The 27,238-nt window shown below is 44.4% G+C and overlaps 1 protein-coding gene across 1 annotated transcript; it reads left to right on the top strand.

The window, feature by feature from the left end:
- Positions 1–27,238, top strand: GLP2R (glucagon like peptide 2 receptor). The gene is made up of 4 exons (XM_033184562.1): positions 1–377; positions 9,587–9,725; positions 23,859–23,900; positions 25,247–27,238. Exons 1-4 carry the CDS (start codon positions 352–354, stop codon positions 25,580–25,582), a joined length of 543 nt encoding a protein of 180 aa, XP_033040453.1. The 5' UTR covers positions 1–351; the 3' UTR covers positions 25,583–27,238.

Here is a 27,238-nt window from a genome sequence, read left to right as displayed (position 1 = left end):
TAGTGGCCTTAATGATGGGCCTCCTTAAGGCAGAATAATAAACTAAATCACTTTCTAAAATTCCTTCCAGACTTTCAGTTCAGATGACCTTTGGGACTTTGGAGATTCAGATGGCCTTCGGGCCAGTGGAGATCACAGCTAATCATTTACTACCTGGCCAGCTAACTGCTAAATTGCCCCTGGTTTACATTGAACTGATGAAACTGATGGCAGAGCCCAGCCTGACCTTGAAATTCACAGCTATGTGGAGGTCATCATTTACTTACCCAACTCTGCTTTTTTTTCAAGGTCAATTTCTTCATCTTCCTGAAAATTCTCAAGCTTCTCATTTCTAAGCTCAAAGCTAATCAAATGTGCTTCAGAGATTATAAATACAGGTAAGTGGCTTGAGGTTGGTCCCCAGCAGTCCAAGGTTATTGTAAGTCCTCTGGCTGTTCTGCCTAATGTCTTGGGAAGGACATTTATCTCCTAAGGTCAGGGTATCAGAAAGCACTTCTGGAAAGGTGCTGTGGGATCAAGCGAGGCTTTTGTCAACAGTGAGGACCTTCTAAGACGATGAAGCAGATGGTGAGTAGTCAAAGGCATTCACATCCCTCAGCAGAAAACTGTTAAAATGCCCCTAAGAGGCCAGGAGTGATGGCTCAGACCTGTAATCCCAGGACTTTGGGAGGCTGCAGCAAGAGGATCGCTTGAGGCCATGAGTTAGAGAACAGCCTGGACAACATGGTGAAACCCCGTTTCTACGAAAAATACAAAAGTTAACCAGGCGTGGTGCATGCCTGTAGTCCCAGGCTGAGGTAGGGGATTGCTTGAGCCCAGAAGGTCGAGGCTGCAGTGAGCCATGATTGTGCCACTCCACTCCAGCCTGGGTGACAGAGTGAGACCCTGTCTCAAAAAAAAAAAAAAAGTTTCTAAGAATGGGTGGTTGTGGGAGAAGGACAGTCTTATATGAAGAGAAGTTTGGCAGTTGCCTTCCTTGGGGAAGGATTTGAAGAGAAGAGATTATTTGGGTGTTTTTGAGAACCTTGAGAAAAGAGACCACAAACTTTTAGGGTCTAAGGAAAGACATCCTTTCACAGGCATCCTTTATTTGTGACTTGTCATCGCTGCACCTCACCTTCCTCTTGCTGAGATGACAGCAGTCCTCATTCCTAGTAAGTCAGATCATAGGTTTTTGCTGGATCTGCATTGTTGTAAAAGCAAATGAATGAATGAATGAATGAATGATAGATAAAGCGTTTTCTCCCTCTTTCCTAGTTATTCTTTACTTTTTTTTTTTTTTTTAGACAGAGTCTTGCTCTTGTCACCCAGGCTGGAGTACAGTGACGCAATCTCAGCTTGCTGCAACCTCCGCCTCCCAGGTTCAAGCCGTTCTCCTGTCTCAGTCTCCTGAGTAGCTGGGATTACAGGCACCTGCCACCACGTCTGGCTAATTTTTGTATTTTTAGTCAAGATGGGGTTTCACCGTGTTGGCCAGGCTGACCTCGAACTCTCGACCTCGTGATCCACCAGCCTTGGGCTCCCAAAGTGTTGGGATTACAGGTGTAAGCCACCGCACCTGGCCTATTCTTTGCTTTCTATGTGGCATAGGCATTCAGCAGGGCTCTGGAACGAGAGTGTTTTAACCCACAGATTAGCTCTAAGAGTAGGAATTCCAGTCCACACAGGAGGCCAGAGGAGGTGGGCATGAGTGAAGATGGCCCTAGCCCCGTTTCTCACCCCTTTATAAGGTCTGACCCAGGCGCTAGGAAGGGAGTTTTTCCTTTTATCTGACAAATATTTAATAGATGCCTACAATGTGCCTGGTACTGTGCTTGGAATAAAAGGTAGACACGAGGCCGGGCATGGTGACTCACGCCTGTAATCCCAGCACTTTGGGAGGCCAAGGCGGGCAGATCACCTGAGGTCAGGAGTTCGAGACTAGCCTGGCCAACGTGGCAAAACCCTGTCTCTACTAAAAATACAAAAATTAGCTGGGTGTGGTGGTGTGTGCCTGTAATCCCAGCTACTCAGGAGGCTGAGTCAGGAGAATCACTTGAATCCGGGAGGCGGAGGTTGCAGTAAGCTGAGATCGTGCCATTGTACTCTGGCCTGGGTGGTGACAAGAGCAAAACTCCATCTCAAAAGCAAACAAAAAAACAAACAAAAATGGTGGACATGATGTAAACCCTGCATTTGAGGAGCATGCGTTCTACTTCGCTAAAGACTAGGATGTTGGCATGGAGCAGGAGGTGGAAGGGAGGGAGCTGGCCATGACCCTAGACTTGCCTACTGGCCTTAGGCAAGTGCCTTGGCCCCTTTGGCCTGCTTTCTGGTGTGTAAAAATGGGAGTATCACTGCATACTCATCTCCTGCTTATTCTGAGGATTCAAGTAGGCTGTAGATGTGGTTATAAATACGGGTGGCCACTCTACCCTCCCTCCAGGAGGTCTAGAAGGATAAACATATCCGGCTCAATAATGGGCAGACATACTATAGTTGCTAGTTGGAGCTTTGGTCCAAACATTTTGCAAGAAACTCATAGCCCTGGGAAACTGGCCTGGCCTGGGCTCCAGGGAGCCACGCTGTCTCTCTTGGCGCCTCCAGTCGAGGCTCCAAGTGGCCAAGCAGTCTCTTTGGCCCCCTTCCCAAAGGCTTAGCTTCTCTCACCACTCTTTGAGGGTGGAGCTTCAAGGCCCACTCTAGTCCTCCCTGCTAGGTGCACTCAGGGAGGAGAGTTCTCTCAATAAACAGGTGCCAGGAAAACCAGGGTGCCCCAGAAACTGGACAGAGGCTAGTGTTTCCATGAGACAGAAATGGTGCAGTTGACCCGCAGTGGACTCAGAGCTGACACCCCGCTGCTTTGTGCCCCCAAAGCCTACTGTGGGCCACTGGCACCTCCCCCATGCCCAGGACCCACAGCAACTCCTACATAGTTTTTCGTCATAGCTGCTCATTAGCATCCCCGGAGAGTCGGCCAGAAGTGCAGCCTTGTGAGCCCTACCACTGGGTGTTCTTGCTCCGTAAGTGTGGGATAGAACCTCACAGAACAGCCTTGTCCAACCCTTAGAATGCAAGGACTTTTTTGCTTTTCTGTGGTGGCGGATATCACAAAAATTATGCACGGCGTTTTTTTTGTTTGTTTGCTTTTGTTTGTGTGTGTGTGTTTTTGTTTGTTTGCTTTTGTTTGTGTGTGTGTGTTTTTGTTTGTTTGTTTTGTTTTGTTTTAGCTCATCAGCTATTGTTAGTGTTAGTTTATTTTACACGGGGCCCAGGACAACTCTTCTTCTTCCAACGTGGCCTAGGGAAGCCAAAAGGTTGGACGCCCCCGCTACAGAGTCTCCCAGGAGATTCTGATACATAGCCAGCGTGGAGGACTGCTGGGCCAGATGTTCTAGTGAAAGAACACATGGAATATTCTGGTTGGGCCATTACAGACGTCTTGTAGCCTCAATATTCTCTTTTCCAGAGTCCCCTCTAGAGTTATCCAAGGCAGTGGTTTTCAAACTTTTCTGACCACGCATCTCTGTCAGTAAAGAAATTCTGAGCATGTCCCTCCTTATGTATTTGCATGGTCTCATGAGCTAATATATGTATTACAAGATAGACCAAAAAATAGAAAATGTAAGAGGATAGATATAAATTAATATATACACAACGCCTATTATCCTCTATTATATTTTCTTCCAATATCAAATAGATTGCCTGGCATAGCCCTGGAGGGTATGTACCCACCAGGAGCCGCTGGTCTGGGAAAGGGTAAATTAAGACACTGGGGAGACCCTCATGGCTGAGCAATGACCCAGGGTGATTGCTTTGTGGGGAGAAAGAATAACCCTGCCTGACATATGCAGGCTGTCTGGAAATTCCTTTTTTTCCTCTCCCCTGCCCTTATTCAAAGAAAAAGCTCAAGAAGAACTTGGGGCTGGGTGCAGTGGCTCATGCCTGTAATCCCAGCACTTTGGGAGCCTCAGGGGAAGGGATCGTGTGAGACTGGGAGTCTAGACTAGCCTGAGCCACAGAGTGAGACCCTTTTTCTTTTTAATAGTAATAATAATAAAGAAGAACCTGGGTATATGTCTACCCAAAGTCCTCCCATGGTGAGATGCCTCACCTTGGTGAGTTTGCCACCACCTGGATATGGTACAGGGAATCCATCTATATTCCTGAGTGGCCTAGACTTTGAGAGGCTGACTGACCCCAGCTGAGCTCACGATGTATATAATCTAGAACATTGTTCATTTTTAATGTCTGTGGAAGGTGGTGGTAGGGGTAGAGCATTCCTTTCTTGTGCCCATGCACCTCCCAAAATTTCCTAATTGCAACACCAGAAGATTCAGGAATCCAGAGAGTCACCAGAATGTTACTGGTGCTCACATCATCAAAGCAGAGTCTTGCTGTTGAAGGATCCTGAGGGTAGCCTGAAAAATCACCACCTGCCCACAGTACCACTTACCTGTTGGGAAGGAGGCTCATTCCCCAGATCCAGCGTGCCCTCCACAGACTAAGGTGGGATAGGTACTGAGAACGTCCTCCCTCTGTGCTTTCCCTGCCATTTTCGTTGGCCACCTTTCTGTTTACTTGTTCTTTCTGTAGAGTGCAAAAGAGTTGATTAGCTAATACTTATTCATTAGCAAAAAGGCAGGGACCGATCTCTCAGGACACACCGAAACCATCTTATTTAACTCCCTGGGCCGGCAAATCCTGCAGTATCTGTGAACTCACTTGCCCATTGTGCTCTTAGAAAGCAGTGCTAATTCTCTCATTTTCAAGTTCTGAGAGAGGGCTCTTTATTGTAACCCCAGCGGGGCATTGGCACCCCTCTGTTCCTCAGCTCACACCGCCCTCTTCCATGTCAGAAAGTTGCTCCTCTTCCTCATTCCCTTCCACATCTGTTTTCCCTTCCATGTCTGTTTTCCCTTAAAGACTTCTGGTGGGATAAGGAGGAGGGGATGACAGGGCCCAGCATATTTTATCCAAATGCTTGTAGGTACAGGCTGCCTCCAACTCTTGAAGATTTTGAGAACTTTTAGAATGTAACCCTGATCTGGCCTCCCTCCAGGATTATATTTTAGGAAAGTTTAAATTAAACATATTTAGGCCCTGCCAAAGAGGCAAGTTGCTAGGAGCTGGAGAACCTTCTGTAGTCTTAGCCCTTGTCCCTGGGCTTCCACCATCAAGCAAAGGAAATAAAAAAATGGTCCATCTGTCTGGCTTCGAGAAAGAGAACTGAGCCAAGTGTGAAGGAGGAACTCTGGGGCTGTAAACAGGGTAAGCAATGCCCTAGGAATGCGGACAGAGTTCAGCAGACCCTCAGCTTGGCTGGAGTTCTCTGTTCTTTGTGGTTCCCACAGGGGATGGGATCCCACAGAGTTGTGGTTCTCAGAGGCAGCTCTCTTCCCCTAAATAAAGGGCCTTAACTCTCCACGGGATGCACCTGGCCAGAGCTCTTGATTCATTTATAAAGGAGAAGAATTTCTTTCTTTCTTTTCTTTTTTTTTTGAGATGGAGTTTCACTCTTGTTGCCCATGCTGGAATGCAATGGCACGATCTTGGCTCAGTGCATCCTCCATCTCCCAGGTTCAAGCGATCCTCCTGCCCCAGCCTCTGAAGTAGTTGGGATTACAGGCAAGAGCCACCATGCCCAGCTAATTTTGTATTTTTAGTAGAGACAGAGTTTCTCCATGTTGGTCAGGCTGGTCTCAAACTCCCGATCTCAGGTGATTCGCCCACCTCGGCCTCCCAAAGTGCTGGAATTATACGTGTGAGCCACTGCACTCGGCCCGACAAGCATTTCTTAACATGCTAAAGCCCAGTTCTTTCTGAAAGGACTTTCTGATAGGCAATGTAGGAAGCAAAAGCTTTTCCTCAACCCTCTTAGGGTTCCTGGCTGGGTCTGAAAATTAGACAAAGACAAATTAACAGGAGAAAAAGCATGCAAGTTTATTTCATAAGTTTTATATGACGTAGGAGACTTCATAAGGAAAGGAAGACCCAAAGAAATGGTCAAACGTGCGTATTTTTATGCTAGGTTTGATGCAAAGTGGGCGGTCATGGGAGAAATATGATTGAACAAAGGAGATCTAATGGTCATAAACTGGGGGAAATTTAACAAGCCCTGTTTGTACAGATTCTTGTGTCATTGTGTCTTCAGATATAAGGACATTCCTTTCCTCCACCTCTCACATGAGGGTCTTATGATCCGCTTCAGGAGAAGGTCAGAAAATCCTTCTTAGGTTTCATGACCTGTTTCAGGGGAGAATGGTGGGAGAGTCAGAGAGACTTTCCTGCTCCTGCAGTTTTCTCAACTTCTTTCAGCTTAAAATACTTAGTATGTCAAGGTGCCATATTTTAGAGTACCACGTTCTGAACCCCATCAGCAACCAAAGAATAAAAATGTCACAAATTCAAGTAAATTTGATAAAAAATATTGAAATTATAAGCAACTGAAGGTCAGGGATGGCTTCTTTAAAAATAGTAATAACTAAAATGTATTGATCATTTATCATGTGTCAGATACCATTTATTCTGAGGGTTTACCCTATGCTAGTTGTTTAATCCTTGTGACAGCGCTGTCAGGTAGATGCTATTACTATTATAATCCTCCTTTTACAGACGAGGAAACTAACAGATAGAGAGGTTAAATAATTTGCCTACAGTCATAGCACTAATAATTGGCAACACTGAGATTTGAACTCAGGCCCAGATACTCTTCCTGTACCCTGCTGTCTTTGACTACAACTCCTTCTTTCTCATCAGATTCACTCATGTGCCATAAGCAGATGCTCAATAAATATTTGTTGGATAGTTACATGATTGCAATAAATGGGACCATTTAAATAAACAAATGGTTATGGATGAAAATGAGCATAAACACAGTCTGTAAGAGTAAACCACTATTGCTATTTATGGATTTTCTTCTGGACAGAGATACAAATAGTACTTTGTCTAAGGAAAAGTTAGAATAAGGTGAAGGGTAGACAATCCCTTCATGTCTCCATCCAGAAGGGTGAGTGGCCCAAAACTTTATTTAAAAATTGTTATTCTTTACAGATCATGCCGTACTAAACGAAACGTGGGATCAGGGAACAGGAAAAGGACAGTAGTGGGAAATCCACATAAACTCCGAACTTTAGTTACTAGAAATGTACCGTGTAGGTTTCTTAAGTTTTGACAAATGGGCACGGTTATGTAGTATGTTAACATTAGGGAAAACTGAGTGAAGAGATGTAGGAACTCTCTATACTGCCTTTGCTAATTTTCTGTAAATCTAAAATTATTCCAAAATTAAAAGTTTATTTTAGAAAACCATAACACTGTAACATGGCATCAGAATAAGCTGATGATAAGACACAGGTCTGCTTGGAGGCATATAAGTCTGTGTCGTGAAAACCCAGACCACCCAGAACAAGGGTCACAAATTCAGACTCTTACAAGGGTCAAGCAAGTAACACAACTGAGTAGTATAAGCCGGGTGGGGGCTGGAGGCCGCAGACTCCCTCTAAAGGGACAGCCATTGCCCGGCTGCAACCAACGATTGCCAAGCAAGAATTTGAGCCCAGTGTTGCCAGATCTCCTCATTTTTCAAAAGAAGTCAGAAACCTGGACACTTTTGCTAGAAATATTATTATTGAAAGATGACTGCAATAACAAAAATTGCTCCATGGCCTAAGCAAAAGTTGTCTGCAGGTCAGTTACCATCCGTGGTCACTACTTTGTAACCTCTGGGCCAGAGGGCTTTAAAAACACTCCTGGAAATACAAAACCCTTGAAATGTTGTCTCATGGGGACCATATCAATGTTGCCTAGTGAAATGACCTCTGTAGGGGTGGGTGTTAGAGTGGGAGTCGATCTGAGCTCAGTTCAAGAGAACCACATAGCCAAGGCCCATGATTCCATCTGTCTGCTCATCAGCCTTTCCTGACAGTCAAGGCTCTGGTTCACACAGTCACATGGCCAGGTGGAGTCCCTCCATCCTGGAGGCTCCTGCGCTGCTTTAGATCCTTTGGGGGCACAAAGGTGAGGTTGTTTGTTTCATTGATAACGTTGCATTTGAATGGCCCTTGCAGGCATAGGATTCACAGTAAGCTCTTGCTCTTGGACAGAGTTAAACCTTCCTTAAGAAACTCCCCCATGAACTGCTAATGCCACCCTGTTTTTCTACACCTTTAATTCAACGGGATCTGAGGGGAAGTTCTCCTAGTCTGGCCCCTTTACAAGAAGTGACCTAAGCTAAAAAAAAAAAAAAAAAAAAAAAAAAAAAAAATCTTTACAATTATGCTCCTCTTTCCCAATGTGGATAAGACAGTAGCTTTGTTCGTACCCTGAATATGAGTCATCTCTGCTAATGTAGTTAGTTTTAAATTAAGAAGCAGCTCAACAGTAAAGAGCAGTTATTTCCAAACCTGTCTACTTCTCAGGATCCATGGGGGAGTTCCTTAAGAAGTCCACATCCGGCCAGGTGCAGTGGTTTGCAACACTTCGGGAGACTGAGGCAGAAGTAGTATATCACTTGAGGCTAGGAGTTTGAGACCAGCCTGGGCAACAACGTAAGACCCCATCTCTATAAAATAAAATAAAATAATAAAATAATTATCCAGGCACAGTGGTGCACACCTATAGTCCCAGCAACTCTGGAGTCCGAAGCAGGAGGATTGCTTGAGCCCAGGAGTTCAAGGCTGCAGTGAGCTAGAATCGTGCTACTGTACTCCAGCATGGGTGACACAGGGAGACCCTGTCTCTTAAAAAAAATTAACTTCCTAGGACCCAACCTGCAGAGGTGTGGATTCAGGGAGTTGACATTGAGGCCCAGAAAACTATATGTATATATTTTAGGAGCTCTGTAAGGAATTTTAATAGTTGGCCACGTTTGGGAACCACCAGTATGGAGCATTTGGGCCCCAGCTGTGCACTTTACACGTGGGTGGCACAAGGAATGTTTGTCTTTTTTGTGTAGACTATATACAACAGCGAACCTCCACACAGCACTTTTTATGAGGAGGATCAGTTTTTCATTTCCTGCAGCCCTCACTATCACCAGGGTTAAGGGGCAGCGTGAGGGCTGATAGCGAAGTCCAGAAAGGAGTCTGCAGGTCGGAACTGAAGGTCAGATGCCCCACATCCAGCCTGAGGTTTACTACCGAGTGTCTGTGTGACCCTGGGCAACTCATTTTCTCTCCTTTCTCGTGGTAACACTGGAAATACTGATGTTGAAAGTCCTGAGTAAAGAAAGATAGAGGAAACTGCTAGCCAGGCGATAGGAAACTTAACAAACCTGGTAGGGGTGGAGTGTCCTCGGGTGGTAGTCACTTGTGTGGAAATCTATGCATCAGGCAAAACATTAAGAGCTGCAGACATATGATAATAGATATGGGGGAATTCATTCAATTCATGTTTTCTGAGCATCCCCCATGCATCAAGTGTAGGAACGCAACAGTAAACAAGACCACAGTGGCCCTGAAGCATTAAATGTTGTAGTCAAGGAGACCATCTGGGAAACAGTGATCGATATGGTAAGAGCTGCAACAAAGGCATGGCACAGAAGAGCAGGAAGTGTTGCCTGTTCCCCATGTGGCCCTCATGACTGCTATTTGGTTGTCATTTACAGATTGGCAAAATCAACACTGGTCCTCATTCCTTTATTGGGCGTTCATGAGATCCTCTTCTCTTTCATCACCGATGATCAAGTCGAAGGATTTGCAAAACTTATACGACTTTTCATTCAGTTGACACTGAGCTCCTTTCATGTAAGTAGGAATCTGAACCAAGATGCCTTGACTTCGGCGAAAACAAAATGCATGTGGCCCAAACAGGCTCAGAATTAAGGAGCCCATGGATGAAAATAGAATTGTAGCATCAGCAGCCTTTATCAGTAAGGGCCCTTGGCATTAGAAGGGCATGTAGATGGGGAAGTATTGCGTTGATCCTGCCAGCATGATTCAGTGACTAAGAAGGGGGAAATGGTCTCTTTCCTGGATGGTAATAGTTGGTGTGACTCATGATCGTATTAACTGTGAATGTCAATGTGAAGCCTTTTATTAAGTGCCTATTTTTGCTGGGTTCTCTGCAGAGCATTGTGCAAAGTGAACATTGTCTGTGCTTCAGGTGACATGTACGCAGAATGCAACACAAATTGGGTAGGGACTGATGAGTTCAGACCAGGAGGCTATTGAACTTTGACAGATGTGTGGGAGCTGAAACTAGAAACAAGAGGCCAACTGTGGTTGTTACCTGGGAATCTTCTGGTAATCTACTGCTTCAATTATTATCTATTCCTTAGTGTCTTAAGATGGCAATCTTTTTAAAAATTATTTTTCATGATTCTAGGAGTTAGGAATCTAGGCAGGACCCAGTAGGGGTGACTAACTTCTGCTTCTGTCATGCCTCCTGGGGCTGGAACTACCAAGATGTCTTCTTCACTCACATGACTGGTGCCTAAGTTGGGTGGCTCAAATAGCTGAGGCTAGTTTTATTTGGGTCACATTGCTGAGGCCTCATTTCTCAGTGTCCATGACATTCCTTAGACATGCCATGTGTTTTCTACTTGTGGTCTCTCCACAGGATAGGGCAATTCAGGGCTCCCAAGAGTATAAAAGCAGGAGCTGCCAGACATTTTAAATGCCTATGCCTGGAACTGGCACAGTGATGCTTCTTCTGCATTCTGTCGTTTAAAGCAAGTCACAGACCCAGCCTAGACTGAAAGGGGAGGGCCCTGCACAAAGGCATGAATCCTGGGAGACGTGGCTCATTAGTGAAGGCCACTAATGCTACAGCTTATCGCTAACAGCACAGACACAGCCAGGGTCTTCATAGAGTAGTAATTTGAAAATGAATCATCTTTAAATGTTGGTGTGGGGACAGGACTTCTGGGATGAAGGAGAGAGGCTCTAGCAAATCTTTTCCCCAAAAAACAATGATAAAATTGGACAATTGTCAATAGCAACCATTTTGGGACCCTAGAAATTAACTAAAAAAAGAAAAAAGGGAAATGAGAAGGATTCATTCAAGAAAAATTACTGAAACTCAGTAATAACAGTGGGAGTCTATGTTATTTTTGTCTGGGACTGCTTTTGTTCTCTAATCCCTGCTCCATCAGTGAGGAAATTCTAGTGAAAACTAGCAGCATCACTGAGGAGGGAGGCTGACTTGATTTGGATCAAAGAGCAGAAAAAGCCCTTATCCTTGGGCATTGCCAGATACAGTAGTCATCTTGGTAACAAAGGAACAGGGAAGGTCAATGTTAAAGCCAGAAGTTTTCATTCTCTCTGGGGTGAAAAAACATACTGATGGGCTACCCAGAAATTTAACAGGAAGATTTGTGGAATGAGACAGCCACAGTGGGCCTTGACAAGCCCCCACATATTTCTCAGGTTGACTGGAAGGTTGTGTACATGCATAAGGTTGCATACACACTCAAGAAGGACCAGAAAGGACATTCACACACTTCTGGCTGAAGATGAGTTTCTGCACACATATAGAGGAAACATGAGTGGGTCTGGTGGAAAGTAAAAGCCAGGAGAGGCTTTAAACTGAACTTTGAATGTGTTTTCCAAGTGACACATGGATCCATTGGCAAAGGGTATGGAAGGCTTATGGGCTTGAGGTGTTTGCAAACAACTTCTGATCAATCGTTGGCTGATTATTAAGCTATTGTAAACAGCATCAGAAGACCAGACTTAAAAATAAACACCAAAAATTTTTAAATGAGCATAGACATCACTGGCTATATACCACAGCAGAGACAGATTCCACAGAACTAGTAGTCCAGACAATTTTCAAAACAAATAACCACCACCACTCCAGGGATGGGGATTGGGGAATCAGAATCCTGAGTTATTATAATATATTATCTAAAACTTCCAGTTTTGTACAAAGCCATATGAGATCTGCAAAGAAACAAAAGTGTGACCTATACTCAGGATAAAAAAAAAAAAAAAAGCCGTCATTAGAAACTTTCTGGGTGGGGTGGGGGATGTCCAGATGTTGAACTTATCAGACAAAGACTTCAAAGAAGCTATTATAAACATGTTGAAATAATTAAATAAAAGGTTGTTGAAATAATTAAAGGAATTCAATTATCTCAATTCAATAGAGAACAATTATAAAATAAGAACCAAATGGAAATTCTGTAGTTGAAAACTACAATAACTGATATGAAAATTTTACTAGGAAAGCTTAGATTTAAGATTGCAGCATAAATCACCCATGAACTTGAAGATAGGTCAATTAGGTTATCCAGTCTGTGCAACAGAAAGAAAAAATGAAGAAAAATAATAGGGCTTCAGAGATCTCTGGAATGCCATCAAGCATACCAACATACACATATGAGAGTCCCAGAAGGAGAGTAAAGATAGAAATGGTAGAATAAATATTTGGACAAATAATGATTGAAAACTTCCAAAATTTGAAGAAAAATGTTAATCTACACATCCAGGAAGCTCGATGGACTCCAAAAAGCATAAAACAAAGACATTCATGCCTAGAAACATTACAAACTGCTCAAAGCCAAAAATAAAGAGAAAATATTGAAAGCAACAAGAGAAAAATGATTCATTACATATAGGGATCAATGATACAATTAACAGCTGACTACTCATCAGAACAATGGAGGCCAGGAGCCAGTGTATAAAATATTCAGAATGCTGAAAGAAAAAATTTGCCAATCAAGAATTCTAAATCCAGCAAAAGTATGTTTCAAGATGAAGGTGAAAATGAGAACACTTGGACACAGGAAGGGGAACATCACACACAGGGACCTGTTGTGGGGTGGGGAAGGGGGGAGGGATAGCATTAGGAGATATTCTAATGTAAATGATGAGTTGATGGGTGCAGCACACCAACATGGCACATGTATACATATGTAACAAACCAGCATGTTGTGTACATGTACCCTAGAACTTAAAGTATAATAAAAAAAAAATTTTTTTTTTTGAGATGGGGTCTCGCTCTGTCGCCCAGGCTGGAGTGCAGTGGCCGGATCTCAGCTCACTGCAAGCTCCGCCTCCCGGGTTTACGCCATTCTCCTGCCTCAGCCTCCCGAGTGGCTGGGACTACAGGTGCCCGCCACCTCGCCCGGCTAGTTTTTTGTATTTTTTAGTACAGACGGGGTTTCACGGTGTTAGCCAGGATGGTCTTGATCTCCTGACCTGGTGATCCACCCGTCTTGGCCTCCCAAAAAAAATTTTTTTAAGACATTGTCATAAAAACAAAGACTGAGAGAAATCATTATTGGCAAACACCCCTTTCAAGAAATATCAAAGGAAGTACTTCATGCTAGCAAGGAAGGACAAGAGACAGCAACTCAAATCCATATGAAGAAATAAAAAACAGTGGAAAAGGTAGATACATAGGTAAATCTGAAAGGCTATATGTAGATTTTTTTTTCTCATAATTGATTTAAAAAATACAAGATTGTATAAAATAATAAGTTGTATTATTGGGTTTATAACATATAAAGATCTAATACATATGACAAGAATATCACAAGAATGAGTAAATAGAGATATATAGGAGAACATTTCTATATTTTACCAGGATTAGGTTAGTGTTAATATGAAATAGATTGTGTTAAGATGCATGTTGTAATCCCTGGAATAAACACTAAGAAAATAACTTTAAAAAATGTATTTAAAATACTAGCAAAGGAATTAAAATGGTACACTGGAAAGTATCTATTTAACACGAAACACTTTCAGGCTCATGGAATTCGCATAATATCCCTACAACGGATGAATTACTATACCTATTTTTTTTTTTTTTTTTTAATTGGTGTCTGATATTTATTTATTTATTATACTTTAAGTTCTAGGGTACATGTGCACAATGTGCAGGTTTGTTACATATGTATACATGTGCCATGTTGGTGTGCTGCACCCATTAACTTGTCATTTACATTAGGTATTTCTCCTAATGCTATCCATCCCCCCTCCCTCCACCCACAACAGGCCCCAGTGTGTGATGTTCCCCTTCCTGTGTCCAAGTGTTCTCATTGTTCAATTCCCACCTATGAGTGAGAATATGCAGTGTTTGGTTTTCTGTCCTTGCAATAGTTTGCTCAGAATGATGGTTTCCAGCTTCATCCGTGTCCCTACAAAGGACATGAACTCATCCTTTTTTGTGGCTGCATAATATTCCATGGTGTATATGTGTCACATTTCTTTTTTTTTTTTTTTTTTTTTATTATAATTTAAGTTCTAGGGTACATGTGCATGACTTTTATATCATGTATAACTCCCCAGTGCAATCCCTCCCTCCTCCCCCCTCCCCATGATAGGCCCCAGTGTGTGATGTTCCCCTTCCCGAGTCCAAGTGATCTCATTGTTCAGTTCCCACCTATGAGTGAGAACATGCGGTGTTTGGTTTTCTCTTCTTGTGATAGTTTGCTAAGAATGATGGATTCCAGCTGCATCCATGTCCCTACAAAGGACGCAAACTCATCCTTTTTTATGGCTGCATAGTATTCCATGGTGTATATGTGCCACATTTTCTTAATCCAGTCTGTCACAGATGGACATTTGGGTTGATTCCAAGTCTTTGCTATTGTGAATAGTGCCGCAATAAACATACGTGTGCATGTGTCTTTGTAGTAGAGTAATTTATAATCCTTTGGGTATATACCCAGTAGTGGGATGGCTGGGTCATATGGTACATCTAGTTCTAGATCCTTGAGGAATCGCCATACTGTTTTCCATAATGGTTGAACTAGTTTACAATCCCACCAACAGTGTAAAAGTGTTCCTATTTCTCCACATCCTCTCCAACACCTGTTGTTTCCTGACTTCTTAATGATTGCCATTCTAACTGGTGTGAGATGGTATCTCATTGTGGTTTTGATTTGCATTTCTCTGATGGCGAGTGATGATGAGCATTTTTTCATGTGTCTGTTGGCTGTATGGATGTCTTCTTTTGAGAAATGTCTGTTCATATCCTTTGCCCACTTTTTGATGGGGTTGTTTGTTTTTTTCTTGTATATTTGTTTGAGTTCTTGTAGATTCTGGATATTAGCCCTTTGTCAGATGAGTAGGTTGCAAAAATTTTCTCCCATTCTGTAGGTTGCCTGTTCACTCTGATGGTAGTTTCTTTTGCTGTACAAAAGCTCTTTAGTTTAATTAGATCCCATGTGTCAATTTTTGCTTTTGCTGCCGTTGCTTTTGGTGTTTTAGACATGAAGTCCTTGCCCATGCCTATGTCCTGAATGGTACTACCTAGATTTTCTTCTAGGGTTTTTATGGTATTAGGTCTAACATTTAAGTCTCTGATCCATCTTGAATTAATTTTCGTATAAGGGTAAGGAAAGGATCCAGTTTCAGCTTTCTACTTATGGCTAGCCAATTTTCCCAGCACCATTTATTAAATAGGGAATCCTTTCCCCATTTCTTGTTTCTCTCAGGTTTGTCAAAGATCAGATGGCTGTAGATGTGTGGTATTATTTCTGAGGACTCTGTTCTGTTCCATTGGTCTATATCTCTGTTGTGGTACCAGTACCATGCTGTTTTGGTTACTGTAGCCTTGTAGTATAGTTTAAAGTCAGGTAGCGTGACGCCTCCAGCTTTGTCCTTTTGACTTAGGATTGTCTTGGCAATGCGGGCTCTTTTTTGGTTCCATATGAACTTTAAAGCCGTTTTTTCCAATTCTGTGAAGAAACTCATTGGTAGCTTGATGGGGATGGCATTGAATCTATAAATAACCTTGGGCAGTATGGCCATTTTCACGATATTGATTCTTCCTATCCATGAGCATGGTATGTTCTTCCATTTGTTTGTGTCCTCTTTGATTTCACTGAGCAATGGTTTGTAGTTCTCCTTGAAGAGGTCCTTTACATCCCTTGTAAGCTGGATTCCTAGGTATTTTATTCTCTTTGAAGCAATTGTGAATGGAAGTTCATTCCTGACTTGGCTCTCTGCTTGTCTGTTACTGGTGTATAAGAATGCTTGTGATTTTTGCACATTAATTTTGTATCCTGAGACTTTGCTGAAGTTGCTTATCAGCTTAAGGAGATTTTGGGCTGAGACAATGGGGTTTTCTAAATATACAATCATGTCATCTGCAAACAGGGACAATTTGACTTCTTCTTTTCCTAACTGGATACCCTTGATTTCTTTCTCTTGCCTGATTGCCCTAGCCAGAACTTCCAACACGATGTTGAATAGGAGTGGTGAGAGAGGGCATCCCTGTCTTGTGCCAGTTTTCAAAGGGAATTTTTCCAGTTTTTTCCCATTCAGTATGATATTAGCTGTGGGTTTGTCATAAATAGCTCTTATTATTTTGAGGTACGTTCCATCAATACCGAATTTATTGAGCGTTTTTAGCATAAAGGGCTGTTGAATTTTGTCAAAAGCCTTTTCTGCATCTATTGAGATAATCATGTGGTTCTTGTCTTTGGTTCTGTTTATATGCTGGATTACGTTTATTGATTTGCGAATGTTGAACCAGCCTTGCATCCCAGGGATGAAGCCCACTTGATCATGGTGGATAAGCTTTTTGATGTGCTGCTGAATCCGGTTTGCCAGTATTTTATTGAGAATTTTGCATCGATGTTCATCAGGGATATTGGTCTAAAATTCTCTTTTTTTGTTGTGTCTCTGCCAGGCTTTGGTATCAGGATGATGTTGGCCTCATAAAAAGAGTTGGGGAGGATTCCCTCTTTTTCTATTGATTGAAATAGTTTCAGAAGGAATGGTACCAGCTCCTCCTTGTACCTCTGGTAGAATTCAGCTGTGAATCCATCTGGTCCTGGACTTTTTTTGGTGGGTAGGCTATTAATTGTTGCCTCAATTTCAGAGCCTGCTATTGGTCTATTCAGGGATTCAACTTCTTCCTGGTTTAGTCTTGGGAGAGTGTAAGTGTCCAGGAAATTATCCATTTCTTCTAGATTTTCTAGTTGATTTGCGTAGAGGCATTTATAGTATTCTCTGATGGTTGTTTGTATTTCTGTGGGGTTGGTGGTGATATCCCCTTTATCATTTTTTATTGCGACTATTTGATTCCTCTCTCTTTTCTTCTTTATTAGTCTTGCTAGCGGTCTGTCAATTTTGTTGATCTTTTCAAAAAACCAACTCCTGGATTCATTGATTTTTTGGAGGTTTTTTGTGTCTCTATCTCCTTCAGTTCTGCTCTGATCTTAGTTATTTCTTGCCTTCTGCTAGCTTTTGAATGTGTTTGCTCTTGCCTCTCTAGTTCTTTTAATTGTGATGTTAGAGTGTCCATTTTAGATCTCTCCTGCTTTCTCTTGTGGGCATTTAGTGCTATAAATTTCCCTCTACACACTGCTTTAAATGTGTCCCAGAGATTCTGGTATGTTGTATCTTTGTTCTCATTGGTTTCGAAGAACATCTTTATTTCTGCTTTCATTTCGTTATGTACCCAGTAGTCATTCAGGAGCAGGTTGTTCAGTTTCCATGTAGTTGAGCGGTTTTGATTGAGTTTCTTAGTCCTGAGTTCTAGTTTGATTGCACTGTGGTCTGAGAGACAGTTTGTTATAATTTCTGTTCTTGTACATTTGCTGAGGAGTGCTTTACTTCCAATTATGTGGTCAATTTTGGAATAAGTGCGATGTGGTGCTGAGAAGAATGTATATTCTGTTGATTTGGGGTGGAGAGTTCTATAGATGTCTATTAGGTCCGCTTGGTGCAGAGATGAGTTCAATTCCTGGATATCCTTGTTAACTTTCTGTCTCGTTGATCTGTCTAATGTTGACAGTGGAGTGTTGAAGTCTCCCATTATTATTGTATGGGAGTCTAAGTCTCTTTGTAGGTCTCTAAGGACTTGCTTTATGAATCTGGGTGCTCCTGTATTGGGTGCATAGATATTTAGGAGAGTTAGCTCTTCCTGTTGAATTGATCCCTTTACCATTATGTAATGGCCTTCTTTGTCTCTTTTGATCTTTGATGGTTTAAAGTCTGTTTTATCAGAGACTAGGATTGCACCCCTGCTTTTTTTTGTTCTCCATTTGCTTGGTAGATCTTCCTCCATCCCTTTATTTTGAGCCTATGTATGTCTCTGCATGTGAGATGGGTCTCCTGAATACAGCAGACTGATGGGTCTTGACTCTTTATCCAGTTTGCCAGTCTGTGTCTTTTAATTGGAGCATTTAGTCCATTGACATTTAAGGTTAATATTGTTATGTGTGAACTTGATCCTGTCATTATGATATTAACTGGTTATTTTGCTCGTTAGTTGATGCAATTTCTTCCTAGCCTCGATGTTCTTTACATTTTGGCATGTTTTTGCAATGGCTGGTACCGGTTGTTCCTTTCCATGTTTAGGGCTTCCTTCAGGGTCTCTTGTAAGGCAGGCCTGGTGGTGACAAAATCTCTAAGCATTTGCTTATCTGTAAAGGATTTTATTTCTCCTTCACTGATGAAGCTTAGTTTGGCTGGATATGAAATTCTGGGTTGAAAATTCTTTTCTTTAAGAACGTTGAATATTGGCCCCCACTCTCTTCTGGCTTGTAGAGTTTCTGCCGAGAGGTCTGCTGTTATTCTGATGGGCTTCCCTTTGTGGGTAACCCGACCTTTCTCTCTGGCTGCCCTTAAGATTTTTTCCTTCATTTCAACTTTGGTGAATCTGGCAATTATGTGTCTTGGAGTTGCTCTTCTGGAGGAGTATCTTTGTGGAGTTCTCTGTATTTCCTGAATTTGGATGTTGGCCTGCCCTACTAGGTTGGGGAAGTTCTCCTGGATGATATCCTGAAGAGTGTTTTCCAACTTGGTTCCATTTTCCCCTCATTTTCAGGCACCCCAATCAGACGTAGATTTGGTCTTTTTACATAATCCCATACTTCTTGCAGGCTTTGTTCATTTCTTTTTCTTCTTTTTTCTTTTGGTTTCTCTTCTCGCTTCATTTCATTCATTTGATCCTCAATCGCTGATACTCTTTCTTCCAGTTGATCGAGTCGGTTACTGAAGCTTGTGCATTTGTCACGTATTTCTCGTGTCATGGTTTTCATCTCTGTCATTTCGTTTATGATCTTCTCTGCATTAATTAGTCTAGCTGTCAATTCTTCCACTTTTTTTTCAAGATTTTTAGTTTCTTTGCGCTGGGTACGTAATTCCTCTTTAGCTCTGAGAGGTTGATGGACTGAAGCCTTCTTCTCTCATCTCGTCAAAGTCATTCTCTGACCAGCTTTGATCCGTTGCTGGCGATGAGCTGCGCTCCTTTGCAGGAGGAGATGCGCTCTTATTTTTTGAATTTCCAGCTTTTCTGCCCTGCTTCTTCCCCATCTTTGTGGTTTTATCTGTCTCTGTCTTTGATGATGGTGACGTACTGATGGGGTTTTGGTATAGGTGTCCTTCCTGTTTGATAGTTTTCCTTCTGACAGTCAGAAGGACTGTCTGTTGGTCTGTTGGAGATTGCTTGAGGTCCACTCCAGACCCTGTTTGCCTGGGTGTCAGCAGCAGAGGTTGCCGAAGATAGAATATTGCTGAACAGCGAGTGTACCTGTCTGATTCTTTCTTTGGAAGTTTCCTCTCAGGGGTGACTCCACCCTGTGAGGTGTGGGGTGTCAGACTGCCCCTAGTGGGGGATGTCTCCCAGCTAGGCTACTCAGGGGTCAGGGACCCACCTGAGCAGGCAGTCTGTCCGTTCTCAGATCTCAACCTCCGCGTTAGGAGATCCACGGCTCTCCCCAAAGCTGTCAGACAAGAGTCGTTCGCGTCTGCCACGGCCCCACTCTTTCCCCTAATGGACTGCAGCTGTGCGCTGTCCGCAGAGGTAGAGTCTACAGAAACAGGCAGGCTTCCTTGAGCTGCTGTGAGCTCCACCCAGTTCGAGCTTCCCAGCGTCTTTGTTTACCTACTTAAGCCTCAGCAATGGCGGGCGCCCCTCCCCCAGCCTCGCTGCTGCCTTGCGGATAGATCTCCGCAGACGGCTGTGTTAGCAGTGAGGGAGGCTCCGTGGGCGTGGGACCCTCCCGGCCAGGTATGGGATATATTCTCCTGGTGTGCCTGTTTCCTTAAAGCGCAGTATTGGGGTGGGAGTTACCCGATTTTCCAGGTGTTGTGTGTCTCAGTTCCCCTCGCTAGGAAAAGGGATTTCCTTCCCCCTTGCGCTTCCAGGTGAGGCGATGCCTCGCCCTGCTTCAGCTCACGCTGGTCAGGCTGCAGCAGCTGACCAGCACCGATTGTCCGGCACTCCCTAGAGAGATGACCCCAGTACCTCAGTTGAAAATGCAGAAATCACCGGTCTTCTGTGACGCTCGCGCTGGGAGTTGAAGACTGGAGCTGTTCCTATTCGGCCATCTTCTACTATACCTATTTTAAAGATGAAAGAACTGAGGCTCAGAGGACTTTCACATGCTGACATATGCCATAGTGCCTCTCAGGGGCCTTATGAAGATTAGAACCAGGAGACACCGAGTTCCCCATACCAGTCTTAAAGGTTAAGTGCTGTCTGATACATTGGAGCAATATACCAGACAGGGTGAAGTGCTGAGATTTTGTACGCAGAGCAGAGAAAATGTCCACCCACCGCATGCTCACCAAAGGCCAAGGAGCCAGAGCCTGAAGTGTGGTATGAGCAGTTAAACAATATGTTTTTCCCTCCTGTTGGAGTTGAATTCTTTGTGGCTTTGAATCAAGACAGAGGATCCATAAGCAATTTTTTTCCATTATGAAAACATGTTTAATTTATTTCAGTCTTTTGGGGAATTTCAAAAGATAAGGTTTAGTAATTTGGGGTTTTTGTGTTCCTTGGCCGTAATCTTCTTTAAAAGGTAATCCTAAATTAGAGGGGAAAAAAAACTCTGCAGCTGTTATGTCGTAATATTTGGTGGACTTTTTTCTCCTGAGGGTACGGTCGGGCAATGTGAGCCCGTGATCACCTGATCTCACTCACCCAAGGCCAGGTAAAGACCAGTTTATTTATGTGGAGCTATGTGAGGCAGATTTCTGAGAAAGAATCTGAGCCTATTAGACTCTTTTGCCTTGGGAGGATGTGTTGGTCATCTGATTCTGTGTAATAAACCACACCAAAACTTTATGGCTTAAAACAGTAACCATTATTATTATCATTTTGAGATGGAGTTTTGCTCTTGTTGCCCAGGCTGGAGTGCAATGGTGCGATCTTGGCTCATCCCAATCTCCGCCTCCTGGGTTCAAGCCATTCTCCTGCCTCAGCCTCCCGAGTAGCTGGATTACAGTCATGAACCACCACGGCCAGCTAATTTTTTTTTTTTTTTTTGTATTTTTAGTAGAGATGGGGTTTCTCCATGTTGGTCAGGCTGGTCTCGAATTCCCAACCTTAGGTGATCCACCCACCTTAGCTTCCCAAAGTACTGGGATTACAGGCATGAGCCACCACACCTGGCCCCATTTTAATATTTTTAATGATTCAGTAGACTGGGCTGCTTGGGGTCAGCAGGAGGGTTCTTTTGATACATGTAATTTTTGTGTGGGGCTGCAAATGTCTGAAGGCCCAGTTGGGGTGGCACATCCAAGACAGTTCATTCACATAACTAGACATTGATGCTAGCTGTTGAACAGGACCTCAGCTGAGACTGTATAGCTCAGGGGGCCTCAGTTCTCCTCCATGTGGCATCTCCATGTATCCTGGATATCTCATAGCATGGCGGCTGGACTCTCAGGGCATCCTAAGAGCAAACGTTCTAAGACGGAGGAAGGAGAAACCTCTAGCCCTCTTAGGACATAGGCATAGAAGTCCCAGAGTGTCACTGTTACGACATTGTATCAGTAAAAGGAGTCACAAGGTCATCCCAGATTCAAGGGCAGAGAAAACTTGGTCCACTTTTTGATGTGAAGAGCAGCCTGAGCCCACAGAAAGAAGAGGAACCATTGGGGCCATCTCTGGAGACTAGCTACCAGCATGGAAGATTTGTTCCTGAAGCCAGCTAGCGCTCTGCTCATCACCCTGCACTGCTGAGGAACGTGCCGAATCAAAGTGACTCTGCAGGGTGTTTTGTACCAGGACTGAGCCAGAAAACACACTTAGAGGGCTTGTGTGTGGGCAGAGGCCTCCCACCTTCTGGATACTCCTGCATCCCACCAGGCAGAGGTAAGAGCACCGGTGGGCAGATGTTGGGGGAGCTCCATTTGGTGGATCATTTTAGAAACTCCACCATGGAAACTGGCAAGAACAGGCATCAGCCCTAACAGCTTCCTTTTCTTGCTGCTTTGGAGGGTCCTTTACTCTTCCAAGAGCCTACTGCTTAGAGAGTTCCACCAGCCTCCTGCAATCAGTGGAGCTTTGGAGAGACTGCCAAACAGCGGTGACATATGAAGTAAGAGCCATGTGTTCTGTGGAACCCACTCCCTTCACACTTGCTTAATCTAGAATGAGAACCAGACCCTAGGATGTTCCTAAAACTGTGAAGCAAGCACCCGAGGAAGTGAAAAGACACATTTGTCATGTGGAATCCTATTTTAGCCAACTTGTTTGTGAGAATCCTGGCACCCTGAAAGCCAGATCCTCTGATATCATGTGCCTGGAGGCAAATATTACCCGTCCCGCCAACCACATAGGGCAGCTGTGAACCTCTGACCAGATTGCACGTGTGAAAATGGTTAACTGGTAACACGATGCCCCTGTTATGGAATCTATCGCCATGGAATATCTAGGTGCGTAAGAGAAGGGAAATTCCACACTCATGGGCAGAATCCAAGCATTTGGTTGATGTCGTGATTGTCAGTGTGGAGATCCTGGTCTGGCTCCCGAAGGGACATGCTGAACAAGGCTTACATAAGGAAGAGCAGAAAAGCCTTCCCCAGTGCCACGTTTCATTGTCATCAAGAGATATAAGAGGAGTCAGCCTGCCATCGGGACCTTCACCCTGTAGTTGGAAATGCATCCTTTCCTTGTGAGTTCTGGCATTTTATAAGAGTCTTTCTATAAACGTGCAAGTACTTGAGCCATGTGCACACATCCAGCTCCAATATATCAGACACACTGCCCAAATGCCACAGACCCTCACATCAGTTAGGGACAGCCAGGATAGGTAGGTAATCACAGTGACTGTCTGACAAATCAGGATATGTAGGAGCCTGAGAAAGACAATGGAAGCAAGCATTAACTGGAGCACCTTTGATTCCAGCCCATTTGGGCTGAGTATTGTGGCGATGGTCATCCTGGAACATGGGAACCACATGACTGACAACCCTGCCAGAAGCTCAGAGAGTAGAGAGGGTCAGGGACTGAAAGGAAAGAATGCAAGTCAGGCAAAAAAAAAAAAAAAAAAAAAAAAAAAAGGGCCAGGTGCAGTGGCTCATGACTATAATCCCCACACTTTGGGAGGCCAAAGCAGATGGGTCACCTGAGGTCAGGAGTTCAAGACCAGCCTGCCCAATATGGCGAAACCCCGTCTCTACTAAAAATACAAAAAAGTAGCAGGGCGTGGTGGCGGGCGCCTGTAATCCCAGCTACTCGGGAGGCTGAGGCAGGAAAATTGCTTGAACTCGGGAGGCGGAGGTTGCAGTGAGCTGAGATCATGCCACTGCACTCCAACCTAGTGACAAGGGTGAAACTGTCACAAACAAACAAACAAGCAACATTAACCAGTGCCCACTATGTGCAAGTAGGGGGGCAACAGGGACCTTGCCCAGTATTTGTATAATTCAATGAATGACACAAGGTCTTGGGGGTTTAATCATCATTGATCCATGTGCACCTGTGAACACCTAAGCAAACACCTAGGGTGATATGTGGGTGCGGCAGGGGTGGGGATGGCGCTGAAATGTCAAAGCAAGAGCAGATGCCATGGAAATCCAAGTTAACATAACCAGTATGACTAATCCCAGTTATCGCAAGCAATGCAGTTGCACGCCTTTTCTGGGGACTCCTACGACCTGTGCAGGGCTTTGGATGTTGCCAGTAACTCTCAGACACATCTCCGGAGTCAGATTTTATGCCGTGTCCTCCTTTCGTTTCAGGGGTTCCTGGTGGCCTTGCAGTATGGTTTTGCCAGTGGAGAGGTATGATTTCCACGTTGCCATCCTGGTTGCATGTGAGGCTGGGGCTGCAATCCTGCCACCTCTGGAGGTTCATGTGGATGTGACGGTGCTCTGGGGGAATGTGCAGTGACCAGCTTGCGTGGGGACAGATTTGTATTGTGAACTTCCAGTACAGAGAGCAGGGGGCAGCTTAGACAAATGGAAAAAAAGGTGTCGGATGGGTATAAAGGAGTTCAGACCCCAGCACTGGCCCTGCTGAGATGCAAGGAATATTCAAGTGTGACAGAGGAAACAAGCTTGAACCTCGGAGTCCAAAAATCTGGCTTCATGCCTTGGTTCGCCCTTAGGAGCTCTGTGAGTTAGCTGGGTTGCTGCACTTCGTTTAGCCTCACTTTCCTGATCAGTAACATGAAAGTAACCATCATCCCTGCTTTGTAGTCTTGTCCTGGGTATGCTGAGCACATAGTAAATGCTCAACACCTAGGAACTATGATTACATTAAAAAAAATAGTTTTTTTTTTTTTTGAGACAGAGTCTCGCTCTGTTGCCCAGGCTGGAATGTAGTGGCATGATACCAGCTCACTGCAACCTCTGCCTCCCAGATTCTAGCAATTCTCTTGCCTCAGCCTCCTGAGTAGCTGGGATTACAGGTACCCACCACCATGCTCAGCTAACTTTTATATTTTTAGTAGAGATGCGGTTTCGCCATGTTGGGCAGGCTGGTCTCGAACTCCTGATCTCAAGTAATCCACTCACTTCAGCCTTCCACAGTGCTGGGATTACAGGCGTGAGCCATGGAGCCTGGCCTATTATTACTTTTAGTTATTCATATTATTGCATAGCCCCACCAGCTCTCTGCTTCCCTGGGAAAAGGTTTGATAGTGGGAGGGGCAGAGGCCAGAACAGGTGTTTTCTCCTGTCTTTAGGAGTTGGTAGAGTTTCCAGTCCCCTTTCAACCTCCTCTTGCCCTAGTACAAGTATAAATATTTATTTCTATCTCCTCCTAGTAGAATGTAAGCTTCTTGACAGCAAAACCATCTTCTGTTTTGCTCACTGCTGCTTCTTCTGTACCTTCACGCAGGGGACTCCTTACCCGTCAAGCAGGTTTCAGCTCACATGCCACCCTGGCAGAGTCCTTTCCTGAACACCATATCTTAAGTTTTTGTTTCTTTACCACATTGTCCTGCTTAATACTCTCAGTGTCATTACCACCTGATTTTATGTATCTTTGTTTCTCCTTGTCTCCCCCAGTTACAAGGTAAATTTCCCAAGGGTGGCACAGACTAGCTTCTCAATTAATATTTGCTAAATGGACACATGGCTAAATGACTTCAAGACGGTAACCTCTCCCTTGTCTCACCTGGCAGGTGAAGGCTGAGCTGAGGAAATACTGGGTCCGCTTCTTGCTAGCCCGCCACACAGGCTGCAGAGCCTGTGTCCTGGGGAAGAACTTCCGGTTCCTGGGAAAAGGTCCCAAGAAGATCTCGGAAGGAGATGGCGCTGAGAAGCTTGGGACGCTACAGCCCTCGCTTCACAGTGGGCGGTTCCTACACCTAGCCATGCGAGGTCTGGGGGAGCTGGGCGCCCGGCCCCAACAGGACCATGCACGCTGGCCCCGGGGCAGCAGCCTGTCCGAGTGCAGCGAGGGGGATGTCACCATGGCCAACACCATGGAGGAGATTCTGGAAGAGAGTGAGATCTAGGGTGGAGTTCCACCACGCCGGCTCTGCTCCCAGGGACTCTCAAGAGGGCCCAAGAAGAAGCAAAGCGGACACACGTTGCTGGGCACGGACTCATTCTCGTTCCATTCGCCATGCCACTTTGATGTGAAGGCTATCACAAGGTTCTTCAAGCTCTTGTATGAAAGAGACTGTCATGCTCACAGCCTCTGCCGGCTCAATAACCCCCACGAGTGTGTTCCAGAATGCCCACCAGACCCTAGAACCAGGCTCTAAATTCAAGCAAATGAAGTGCCACCATGAAGAAAGGTCTCCTGTTACATAGAAGCCAGCCCGTATCTCTTCCTTTACCCCTCAGGGTGCATGCTTTCCATCTGAGGCTGGGTTTAGGGTGCATGAGAACCTTCCTAGGAAGCTTTTAAAATGCAGAATCCTAGTCTTGTGGCTAAGATTCTAAGACAGTGAGTCTGGGACAATGGCCAGGAATTGGAGCTGTTGAATAAGCATCCCAGGTAATTCTGCTGCAAGCCCACCCTTGGAGAACACTGGACAGGGTGGGAGGGAGCTAGAAGCACCCCTACGTGGCCGTGGCAGGATGCTGCAAGAGACGTTCTGCTCTCCCAGCTCAGCTGGGGTGTGCCTGCCCTCCCTGGACAGTGTGTAACCCCATGTCACCCGCCAGAGTGCCACTCCTCTCTGCTCTTCCTCTCCTATTGAGTCTTGCCCCTCTCTCTCTTTGCCTCAATTCTCTGTCCCTGTGCAGCAGGAGTTCTGCTTGATCCTCCCTTTGAGCACTGGCCCCAGTGCCTGGGGACCCTCTGAATGTTGTCTTTGGTCCATTCCTCTCCTTTCTGGCTCTATCTACCTTTCTGAGGTTGGCTTCTACCAGCCTGATTTACACCACCATCCTCCTGGGGCAAGGAACGCCCCCACCATTTTTGGTTTGCCATTGATGCATTGATGGTCACACCTGGTGTTCCAGGAGGTTGACCTATAACTCTCCATGGCCAGCTTCCCTGCTGATCAGAATTCTGTTTGCCTAGTGGGAATAAATGCTGAAAGCAAGAGGGCCCAGGTAAAGCAATAGGACTCTGGCTGGATCTGGACATGCCCAGGGCGGCACTGAGAGATCTAGGACTTCACATCCACCAGCCTGTGGGACCTTTCCTGCCTACTGTGACCCATGGAGGCTGAGGTGGGCCCAGGAAGTTGGGGTCAGGCGCAGTGACTGAAAGTATAAGGCAAGAGGCTGTAGGAAGATCAAGGGAGGGACATCCTTTGGAAACAGTGTGTTAACGCACAGGAGTGTCGCTTTCATGGTATGTAAAATGCATGTGTACGTGGGCGGGGTATGTTCCTATGGGACTAAATACCACCTTATCTTTGGGGGAGTCAGTATGATACTCCTCAAGCAGGGCTGCCATATTTAGCAAACAAAAACATGATACTCAATTAAATTTGAATTTCAGACAAATAGTCTTCTTGTATAAGTATATCCTATGGGCATATTTTATCTGAGATTGCAATGTAATCATGCATCTTGTCTTTTGCTGGCAACTCTGTTTTCCAGGATACTTTGCCACAGGGCTGGGACTAGGGTAAAATAATCAAGGCACTCATCTCTAACAAACTCAAAGTAAATGATAAAAGTAAATCATATTTTAATGCAATATTCTAAAA

This window comes from Trachypithecus francoisi, unplaced genomic scaffold (assembly GCF_009764315.1).
Source record: "Trachypithecus francoisi isolate TF-2019V2 unplaced genomic scaffold, Tfra_2.0 Lachesis_group20, whole genome shotgun sequence".
Lineage (NCBI taxonomy): Eukaryota > Metazoa > Chordata > Mammalia > Primates > Cercopithecidae > Trachypithecus > Trachypithecus francoisi.
This window is presented reverse-complemented; position numbering and strand designations above follow the sequence as displayed.